This window comes from Dasypus novemcinctus, chromosome 7 (assembly GCF_030445035.2).
Source record: "Dasypus novemcinctus isolate mDasNov1 chromosome 7, mDasNov1.1.hap2, whole genome shotgun sequence".
NCBI lineage: Eukaryota > Metazoa > Chordata > Mammalia > Cingulata > Dasypodidae > Dasypus > Dasypus novemcinctus.
The window spans coordinates 15,605,832-15,617,754 of NC_080679.1; the positions used below are offsets into that span (position 1 = coordinate 15,605,832).

The 11,923-nt window shown below is 39.8% G+C and overlaps 1 protein-coding gene across 13 annotated transcripts in view; it reads left to right on the forward strand.

Annotated features, from left to right (window-relative positions):
* The window catches only part of SPHKAP (SPHK1 interactor, AKAP domain containing), a 175,614-nt gene extending 165,739 nt beyond the window's left edge, over positions 1-9,875 (forward strand). For all 13 annotated transcript variants that reach the window (XM_004453852.3, XM_004453855.3, XM_004453853.3 and 10 more), the window contains one exon: positions 7,992-9,875. In XM_004453852.3, the coding sequence (XP_004453909.2) occupies positions 7,992-8,135 (144 nt within the window). In that variant the 3' untranslated portion in view covers positions 8,136-9,875. The remainder of the gene's footprint in view (positions 1-7,991) is intronic.
* Positions 9,876-11,923: the final 2,048 nt, after the last annotated feature.

Here is an 11,923-nt window from a genome sequence, read left to right on the forward strand (position 1 = left end):
TCCTCAAAACTGGAAACTCATTAAATGCCCAGTTAATCCATTTAGGTTGAATTGTTTGGTTTTGACTTTTCACCTTGAAATTGTAGCTAGAATGTTGAAACATTCTACCTACAAAAATACAATCTTGGTTAGTTTTTCTCAGCTAGTTGGTGATGATGAGCAAAGTAAATTAGGGAGATGAGAACTCTTTCAAAGAGCCAATTATTTTTTGGTATCCTCTTGCTCTGGAACCAACCAGTTCATAACACTCATTTAAATAGGAGGTAGAAGGAAAGGAACTGATACATAACAGAAACCAAAGTGAGAAACTCCTTTGGGTTGTTGTCCTAATTGAGTTCTTTATGGTTTGTAGGGCTGAGGTCTCCATTTCCACACTAGCTGTTAGCACGGGCCTGCACTCAGCTTCTAGAGACCACTCACATTCCATGTCATGTGTCCCCCTCCAGGTTCTCATGCTTTGACTCTCTCTGATGTCTCCTTCTGCCACTAGCTGGAGAAAAACCTCTACGTTTAAAGGGTTTATGGGATTAGATCAGGTTTACCAGATAATTTCCCTTTTGACTAACTCAAGTCAATTAAAGAATCCCTTTGGCCATGCAAGATTACACCATAAGGGCATGATGTCACTCATATTTAGTTGCAGGGATTAGGGTAGAACCTCTTGGGAAGAGGATTCTGCCTAGCATAGGCACATTCTTTCAGTGTCTTATGGTTACAACGTGCCTCCATGTTTCTCATGAACCCTGTGAGAAGAGCAGAATGGATATTATTGACCCTGTTTCACTAATGAGCAAATCAGTGTTCAGAGAGGCTGGTATGTGAGAGATTCCTCAAAGAGCAACAAGCTGATTCTAGTACCCACATCCTGCTTTCTCGACAAAATACTTCTCAGTGGTTCTTTATTTAAAAAGCGTCTCTCTCAAGTTAAATGACCTTGAGGTTACAATCTGAATTTAATTAAGTCTGAACTGTGCTTTAATTACCAGTGCCCAGATCTAGCAGTACCTGAAATGAAAGGTGCTTCATTCCTTACCCGTGCATATAGCAATTAGAATGGCTTCCCCATCTCTGTGCCACCAGCCAGTGGGGAGAGGATTGATTCTGGGAAAAATCTCAGAGAAGGCCTAATTTGTTTTCCATACCCTCTCCTACTTCAGCTTCTTTTCAACCAGTGCCATACTACTTGTAGTACCTAGGTCTGCCTGCTGCTCCCCACTAACCAAATCTAGCTATCATTCTACACTTGTCATACCTTTGTTTGCAAGGAGGCTAGTGGTTCACTCTGATAAATTCTCCTCCAACTTTACCACCCAGCCTGCCCAATACGAAGGGTGGGATGAAAGAGCATAATCCCTTTGGACTCTTTCCCACTGCCACACAGAGAGTCCCAAAGGTCCTCTGCCACAGGGAGGAAAACAAGAACCTTCTCAGGAATACCTTCCCAGATTCCTGGAAAAAATGAAACACACGTTGGTTTCCACCTCTAACTCCAGCCGCTTCCTAAAGAAGAGCATTTACATGCAGCACTTTCAAAGGTTCCCCCAATGAAGTAGATACTTACACACTTCATCTTACTGAAGAAACAACATAATATCCTTTATGGAAATATATCTTATAAATCCCTGTTAGGTATAAGAGTAAGGGCTGTTTCAACCTTGATGAGGTGATTCATGCTCTAATGTAATGCTTGTTTACCCTTACCTGATTTTCAGTCATCAAAAAGTAAAACTGGATTTGCTCATAACTTTTTTACTGAGAAAATAAATATTCCATTAATGTTATCAAGGAAAACATTAAATGATGCATTGCTCACTCAGCATCAGCTCAAGGACTTGATTTCTAAGTAATGTAATTTTAGGGACTAAATTTTATCTCTTTTTTTTTTTTTTGGAATCACTTTAAGGAACTCTGCACATGGTGACTTCCCCATAAATCGGCACTGAATGTTGGCTGTGACTGAACTCATTAAATAAAGCAAACCCTTAAGCACAATTTTAATATGGTTTCCTTTTGCAATAGTGCATTTAGAGACCTCATTATGATTGAGTTTTAATTAGCCAGGTAGTTAAGGAGCCATTTTCAATGTTTTGTGGAAAAGAGAGGTTATGGCTTCCCACTGAGGCTGTGTCATACAAACAGCAGTTTCTTATCTGCCCCGTATCAGTATGGAGACAAAGAATCATCTTTGTCAACCTCAGAATATGTCATATTAACTCACTATCACCTGGATATTAAACACCATTCACTGATGTAGACCCCAATTTCCTATTCCTGAAATTTTGAGGGCAAATTAATTTAGTCAACGTGTTTCCCTTCTGGTGCTCCTGACTAATTAACCCTCATGCCTTGTGAAAATACAGGCATGTGCTAAGGTGACAGCTGGGAGAATATTGGGAAAAAATACTGAAGCAGCTCACCTCCCTTTCTCTGAACTTGTTGGAGGGCACTTACGTCAGTGTCTAAGTCGGTCCAGGCTTCTTCCATCTCAACAGTCAAACTCCAAACATTCTGGGTTCTCAGTGCACTATCATTCCTCTCTCCACAAATGGCATCTTCATTTTCATTCCCTTTTATTTATATTTTGTTTAATCATTAAAATACTAAGCCCACTTGAAAGGGGTGCTTTCTGGCCATTCATTTCATTGGGCATCTACAATATGACAGACTGTTCTAGGCTCTGGGGACCCATCTGGGAACAAAAGAGACCAAATCTCCTATCCTCTTGGAGTTCACGTTCTGGTTCAGGTTGAAGAGAACTCCAAAGAGGCTCCATTGTAAAGAGCAACCTTGGAAATATCATGGGAACTTATTCTAGACAAAGGAGCTTAGAAACACCTGAAAACAATATTTCTCAGACTGTGCCCATGAGCCAAATGCACAGAATCACCCAGGACACTTATTCACCATTCAGATTCCTAGGTCCCTTCTAGGACCTCGTTATTTTTTGGAAGTAGGGCCCAGAACTATGTATTTTTTAACAACTTCCCCCAACTAAAGAGATTCTGATGATCACTGCAGTTTGAGACCCACCATCCCTAAGAAACATCCTGAAGGAGTGGCACAATTCCTGGTGACCTTAAACCATGCTAAATTCCAGGGAAAAGACTGATGATAATCCTAATACCCAATAATAGAAAACACTTTGTAAATTTAATTCACGAGGACCTTGACATCAGTTTGATTTAATCTATTTAATTCAAGGCAAACAGAAGTCATGAGAGTAATTTTTTAAGATACTCAGGTGGCTAATCATTCTGTTTTCCAGATCCAAGGAATCATTGCCCATCATCCCTTTTTCTTCTCTTTAAATTCAAGGAGCTTTAGGGAGCTGGAAGTGGGCTGATGTCTGTCCTCCCAGTAAATCAGGTGTCTTTTTCATCTTCTAGCCAGCATTAAGAATTCCTTCCTTTTTTTGGAGGTGGCACATAGAACAGAATGTGCTGAGAGGGAGAACTGGATGTGCGCTAACCCTCCTCAGAAAGTGGGTGTTGGAAGTGGCCTCCCTCTCATTTCGTAGTCCATTCCACATGCAAAGTGGTAAAAGAAAAATGAGAAAGTGTTGATGGCATTGGCCTGACTTTTCTAAAACATGACACTTCAGGTCCCAGTCTTGAAGAAACACTTCACAAAGGAAAGAAACATAATTAGGAAGAATTTGATGCTAAGGCTTTTCATTTGCAAGTATACGAATTTATCTTTAAGGGAATCCTTTAGCCTTGGTTCTCAAAGTTAACTGCACATTAGAAACACTTGGGAAGCCTTTACAAGCCCTGATGCCCAGACCAATTAAATCAGAATCTCCTCTGGGGATGGCACCGAGGCATCGCTGCTGTAAAGCTCCCCAGTGATTCCAGCACGGCCTCACCAACCATAATGTATTGCAGAAGCAATATAGAAACCAACTCGCTTGTGCTTAATGAAATCTAATTTTGCCTTGGAGCAAAAACAAGGTAGCTGCTTTCCGAAATTTAAGTTGACTGTTTCCAAAAACCCCCACAGCTTGTAAAAACTCCCTAAGAATCTACCATATGATTTTACAAATAATCTAAGTTATCAAATGCCCCTGAGAATATAAAAGTTATCTACGGCACAATGCTTTCCTTCAAATAAGTCTACTCATTTACTAAATAATCATGGAATGTAAATTTTCTAGGTTCCTAAGACTAAATATTTGCTCAAGGAAATACATCCTCTGATGTACAGAAAAGGACCTAATTATTATTGTGAAATGGCAGGAAATGAAAAGTTTTATTTTTGTTTTTTGATGCAGTGCAAAGAAAAATGTGGGATCCCTGAACATGCTGATGTTCATTATGAAAATACCAAGGCAAGAACACAGCCAGGCATGATGGAGGGTTTGGGGCCAGCTGCTAAACAGAACATGGCTTAAAAAGGCTATTGTTTACAGTAATAAGCTGGAAATGGCCTGTTCTTGCTTCTTCACAATCTTGGCTTCATTTTTATTTAAATGTTTTTAAATGAAGGGAGGAAAGAAAGCCTGAGATCCATCCTCCTGCTCATCAACTCTGCAGATGTTTCAAGGTCTCAATGTCTGAAACTGTCATCGGAACCTTGGAGCATGCTATATTTAGTGGGGTCAGAACATTTTTAAAAGATGCTTTATTGGGATATCAACCGGGACTTAGAGATAATGAGACCAATACTCTCCTGTGGCCTCACTGATAGGGGCATTTTCACAACTTTGGGTCAGTCTGCAGCATCCTGTAGACATTTCCACATAGCAGGCTCTGAGAAGGTGGAAGGCAGCTGGTGATGGGCGTCTGGAAAGGTCTGCTGCAGACCTGAGGCAGAGAGCCTTCCATGAAGGGCACAGCAAAGCCTGGCATCTTCCTCAGAGCTTTGATCCTTCCTCCTCCTACCCCTCACTTCTGTAGGCATCTGGGCAGGGCACTGACTCAGGGATAAGGGGGGAAAGGTGGTGACCTAGCAAGCCAGGGCTCACAGAGAGAAAGGACAAAGGTGCTGTTTTAGTTTCCTGGGCTGCTTAAGCAGATACCATGAAATGGTTTGGCTTAAGCAATGGGAATTTATTCTCTCAATGGTTTCAAGGCTAGGAAAATGTCTAAATCAAGGCATCGTCAAGGCAATGCTTTTTTCCTGAGCCTGGCTGCTGGCCATCGTGGCTCCTCTGTAACATGGCAGGGCACATGACGGCAGCAGCTGGTCTCTCCCTTCTCTTCTGGGTTTCCTTGCTTTCAGTTTCTTGCTTCCTGTGGCTTTCTCTCTCATGTCTGAATTCATTCCATTTATAGAGGACTCCAGATTGGAATCCTGAATCAGACTGAATAAGGTCACACCTTATCTGAAGTAGCCTCGTGAAAAGGTCCTACGGTCTTACTTACAATTGGTCCATATCCACAGGAATGGATTAACTTTAAGAACATGTTTTTCTGGGGCAGATACAGTTTCAAATCACCACAGGTACTAAGACTAATGTTAAACTTATGAGTTCTTTCAGTTGACTTCATCTTTTTACAACATTGTAAGGGCAAGGAGATTCCCTCAAGGGGAAAACCTAGAGGTTTCTCTTCTAGTGAAACTTCAGAAACTTAACCGTTTCACCCCTTCTCTACTGGGAACACCTACTTCCTTGACTTCATTAAGAACCAGAAAGCCTGATTCATCAAATTGTGTGAAGACATGGTAGACTTTCTCCCTTCAGGGCAGCTAATCTGAGGCCTCATGTTTTGACCATTTTGACAAATAAAAAACATATCTTGGTTATTTTATACACACTGAGATATAAGTAACATTTCACTAAATTCTTTTTCTGTGTCTCAATAAATTCCTAACAGCAGCCTGAAAGGTTTCCATTCCTGAGGGTATATGCATGTTAAGCAAAGCTCTAAACTAAAGAGTTTTCCCTCTGTTCCCTAAAATATCAAGCATCAGACAGACAGAAGTTCTGATACTTCGTACAACTGCGAGGGGTCCTAGGCAAAGAAGAATTTCTCTGAAATTCTATCATTGAGCCTGATGGAGCTGAATGGAGCTGGCCCTCTATTGCTGTTGTAATGAGCAGTGGAGAGAGGCCCTGCATAGCTCACCCTCACTGTCCATCCCAAGATGATGAGAGGCATGCCCCATGAGCAGCTTTTACTTTGTTCCTTATTCATTACTGTCGTCCTACTCTAGGCTCTGTTCAGTCTTCCTTGACCCATGACCTCCAAATATTTTTGTGGTATATCCTACCAGTAGAAAATTATTGAGCACATCTCCAAGATGTGCCTATTAATTTTTAATTATATATGAGCAAATACATTACCTGAAACTCAAGAATGAATGCTTCCTTTAGATTCATCCTCAATGATACTGGATGTCAATTCATATTTCAGATAGTCTTTTGGATAATTTTGAATGTATTTGACTGACATTTGGTCATTCATTCTTTCAGTCATTCAGTAAATATTTACTGGGTTCATTCTAGGTGCAAGCACAAGATATAAGAAGACGGCTAACATGTTGGCCCTCCTCTGGGAACTTATTATCTATAATGTAATTGCCATCTGCATCTTCCATTTATCTTCCTTTTCACATTATTCTAAAACTTGTTGATGTACCATTTCTGTTTCCAGGTATTAAAAGTTAAGTATTTCATTTTCTAGCCTAGAAAATTGTTTTCTTCTGATTAAACCAACACAAGACAAGTGAGTACAATACAGCTCTGATTTCTATAACTTTGCAAATAGTTTTTGCAATCACAGCTGGGAGAAGAAACAATTTAATAGTAATTTTCTATAAGACAACTTCTCAGTAATTGAAGTGAATTAACAAATTACAACTGGGAAGGAGGAAAAAAGGCCAGAAATAATTTAGAATTCCAGTTTCTGGCTGATCTCAAAAGTCTGAGCGTACACAGAAAGAGGGAAAAAAATCCTAGAAAGAAACATTGAAGAAATAGTAACTAAAGCATAGCCCTCTTCTTTCTAACAAATAGGGCTTTCATCCTCACAAAATGATACCAGATTCAGTCAATCTTTTCTCCCAGGGCTCCAAATACATAATCAATCCTATATTATCCTTCCATCAAAACAAAGAGGGTGGTATAATAGAAAAAGCACTTTACTAGGGTATCTAAAGATCACAATTCTACTGCCAACCTTTCATCTCTCAAGTCCTTAATTTTTCATCTGCAAATGCCTACTTCACAGGGTTGTTCACAGAACTGAATGAGACTACATATGTGAAAGTACTTACAACAATTTCTAGTTCTTAATGATTGTTACTTAAGAAATGTCTGCCTAAGGAGTTGAAGAGGCTCTCACATTGGATTCTACCACACAGTGTCCTGAAGAAAATCATCTCCAACGATTCCCCCATCTTCCCACCCTCCAAGCCCACTATTCACTTGCAGTCCAGAACTTTCTAAGTATTGGCCAACCAAAACCTGTACCAATAACGAGGTGACAAGTCTAGGACATAAACTCAACCTTTCCTTTGCCTGTCACTTTGGAAAGTCATCCTCTCTTGATGCTTGACCTGGGTGGATGGCAGGAGTGGGAAAAGAGTTTCTTAGATGGAGTTAGGAACTAGAAGGTGGTCCTGGCCAAAAGTTTAGCACTAGGTTTGTTTGGCCAATATACATATCCAATGACAAATTTTTTGTGGTAAGAGGTAGAGGGCACTGGAATCATGGTATACAGTATGGTCAGAGGGGATCTAACCCAGAGAAAAGACCTCTGAAAGAAGAATGAGCTTCATTCCATCTGACCCTCTACATTTAATGTATGGGATTCTCCTGAGAGGGAAATTCCTACCTCAGTTGAAAGAAGAACTCTAACCATCTGAATTGTCTAAAAAGGAAATAAACTGTCTTTGACAATAGTCCCATCACTCGTGACATTCAAACACAGCTTGGACAACCATTTGGGAGAATATTTAAAAAGAATTAGGGCTTGGGAGAGTGATTGGATTGGATGACCTTTGAGGCCCTCATGTGATGTGTGCCTTAACCCTATGCTTTATTTTAGTTTCTAGATGTGGTGCGGCTGGTTCATCAGAAGTCCTGGAAAGTGGGGGATATCTTTCATGCAGTTGTCCAGTACTGCAAAATGCATGAGGAGAGGAAGGACAGGACCCCAAGCCTCTTCGACTGGCTCTTGGAACTGGGATAATGCAACTCTCCCGCTAGAGTAACCCTTTCCTTTATTCTAGCTTATATCACAGTGGTTTGCAAAATGCTCTCAACTTTCTCAAAACATTGCATTACATTAGCAGAGCTATTAAAAAAATCTGCTGCTCAAGGCTATTGCACATGGAATAAATCTGAGGAAAAACAAAATAAAGGTCTGTGCAAATCAATACAACCCATGGATGAATCCAAAAGAATTTGTAATAAAATGGTTGGAAAAAGAGAAACTTTAATGTGCCCCAAATTAGAAGGCTTCTGACTAGGTCTCAATTACAGAAAAGCTGCACTCACATATCTTTAATAATACAAAGTGGCATATAATATCTCCAATTTTGTGAAATCAACTAGAAACAAATTCACTGATCAAATAATTTTGTAAACAATTCTGAAACTATTATTTACTGAGCATTAAAGAGGCTACCAGCCCAGGTAAACCCTAAAGATATGGGTGAGAAATTTCCAGGACTTTATTATAAAAGATTTCCACTTTCAACCATTATCAGTGGATATTAGCAAAAATACAAGAGTTTATCAATGTCCTCTAGTGAGATGATTTCACTTATTTACTGCAACCCATTGATAAATATTCTGCCTCTCCCCAACAATATCTGAGCTCCTAGCTAACCAAAACACCATTGGCACTCAGCTGAGGGAGAGAAAGATTGAAAATTGTCTTGTTTCCATCATTATATTACTTTGATAACATAATTACAGAATTCCTATCCTAAGGGAAAATTTTTTTACTTTGAGGTAAAATCTGCTCGTGTATTAAATTATTATATATGAAATGCAAACTTTCATCTTATTTTTATTATAAATTATGAAGAAATTATCCTAATATATTTAGTTGGTTTAGAGGTTCATAAAACATGAAGAGGTCCTTATCTTAAATTATATAGTGACATTTGGACTCAATGTTCATTTGATTATGAATATCCTGGCACTAGATGCCTGGCCTGCTTTTATAGTGATATTTATGATGACTGATATGAGATAGATCCTTGTGGTTCACAGGACCAGTTGGGATCATAGACCAAACGGTCACATTTCCTGGCTCAGAGATGGACACTGAATTTGAGAAAAAGAAAACCCTATCACACATTTTTAGGTATTTTAACAATAGAGATATACTGTTTTGAAAATAAAAGAATTCCATCTTCTCCCTAATAAGTCTTTCTTTCAACTAAATGAGCTACGCTCACTTTTATTTTCATACTCAAAGTAGATGTTTATTAAAGATTTCCCAAAATCTTTACACTATTTTTAAAAATTGTGAAGAAATTTTAAATGTGAGCAAGGTTTCATGCTATCAATGTTGGCCTTACCTGCTCTAGTCATGAACATCTTAAAGCGTCAAGAAGGGTTCCCTGTGAGCCGTTTTTCCTTCCCTGGAAATGGAATCTTTCCCAGAGCTCATTAGGCATTTATTACCCGAATAGTCCAAATTTAGGTGATATGTTTCCTTTGACTCATTAACTAAATGTCAAATTTTAAAATATACCCATCATCTGAAATGGAAAGTTCTTTGTGCTACTAAATGGAAAGGGAGATATTTATTTTTTAAACAGTCATAAATAATTGTGTGTTGACTTTAGTTGTGCTTGAATAAATGTTTACTTGCCCTAAAAAGCACAAATTATAATATTGGATCATAACCATGTGATGAAGTTATGTATGTTGTACCTAATGTTGAGAACTAATCAATAAATTTCTGTTGCCAAAATTTTGGTCATTTTTTTTTCCAGGAGTCATTGACAGCTCATAGAAAAAATAGTCACAATGTGATTGGAAGAAGGTCGATATTTCCCTTAGACAAGTTTCATATTCCTGCTTTCAATTTTTGAATAAGCAAATGTTCTTTGACTAAATATGATGGAATCAATAATATTCATGGAAATCAGAAGATCTTCTCAACCTCAGCACTATGGACACTTGAGGATGGATAAGTTTTTGTTGCCGAGGGTTGGCCTGTACATTGTAGCAGCATCCCTGGCCTCCACTTACTAGATGCCAGTAACCACGTCCTCCAGTTGTGACAATGAAATATGCCTCCAGGCCTTGTCAGGTGTCCTCTGGGGAGCCAAAATTGCCATGAGGGTGCTGTAATTAGGGCACTGAAGATGCAGGACCTGAGGTTCTATGGGGTTTTGGGGTAAAGGAGAAGGAGCTTGCACGACTAATCGAGGGAATTCCCTTAAGAACCTGAGTACCAGGCAGCCCCTCCCTCCCTGCCCTGAGACCCATGAGGTGTGGCATTTACTGCAAGGTGGGGTAGGGCTGAAAGAGGCTCAAATAAGAAGTGTAAAGGGTTGGGGAAGAACTGAACTAGACTCAGGTAAACTGGATAAACTCATTATGGTCTGAGGTAAATGGGTCAGTGTTCTTTGAATGCATGAAATCCGTTAAAATTTATATAAATAAGGCATTGTATCAGCTAGGATTCTCCAGAGAAACAGACCTGACATATTTCTCTATATCTATCTATGTATCTATCTATCTGTCTGTCTATTTATCTATAGAATGTTAGGTTTATTATAGGAACTAGCTCACAAAACCGTGGGGATTGGAAAATCCAAATTCTGTAGGGCAGGCTGCAAGCTGGAAACTCCAAAGAAGGTGAGGTTGAATTCCCCAGGTGAAGCTGGCTGATAGAAGTAAAGGCAGGAATTCTTTCTGACTTCTGAAATCTTCAATCCGGCTTTATGACCCCCAAATGATTGGATGAGGAGGTTCTCCTCACAGCTGAGGGCAATCGCCTTTGTTGATTGTAGATCAATTAGCCGTAGATGAAATCAACTGACTATATGCTAACAATCAGGCCAGTGCTCACTTGACCAAACTACTGAACTCTATAAACATAGCCAAGTTTACACATGAAATTAACCATTACAGACATTAAAAATCATGGGCATCTTATTTAATTCATTAATAAGGAAGTTTGAATATGTTTCTATAAAGATTTCTCTATTCAGCCAGTAGGTGTCATAGACCCAACAAATGTCCCTGATGAATCCATTATCCGTAACATCCTCCTGGGACCTGCTCTCTTTCTTCCACATTATGGGTGCATATCCTTTTGCTTACTAAACACTATTTAGTGACTACTGAGCATCAGGTGCAATGTTAGGTAGTTGGAATAAAAATTTGAATCATGCTCAGCCTGGTGCCCAGGAGTTTATAGATGGTAGGGGAAATAAACACATCAAAGTCTAACAAGACAGGGAAACGGACTTTGGCCCAGTGGTTAGGGCGTCCGTCTACCACAGGGGAGGTCCGCGGTTCAAGCCCCGGCCTCCTTGACCCGTGTGGAGCTGGCCCGTGTGCAGTGCTGATGCACGCAAGGAGTGCCGTGCCACCCAGGGGTGTCCCCCGCGTAGGGGAGCACCACGCGCAAGGAGTGCACCCATAAGGAGAGCCGCCCAGCGTGAAGGAGGGAGCAGCCTGCCGAGGAACGGCGCCGCCCACACTTCCCGTGCCGCTGACGACAACAGAAGCGGACAAAGAAACAAGATGCAGCAAAAAGACACAGAACAGACAACCAGGGGAGGGGAGGGGAATTAAATAAATAAAAAATAAAAAATAAAAAAAAATTAAAAATAAATTAAAAAAAAAAAAGTCTAACAAGACAATACAATAATTGCTATGATACAACTCTACATGGACTGCCCAAGAAGGGGCACAAGGAAGGGAATATTTAATGCAGTCGGTGATGTTTTGGGCCATGTCCAAGGGGAAAAAATTTAAACTAAGCCTTTTAAGTACAAAGGAATC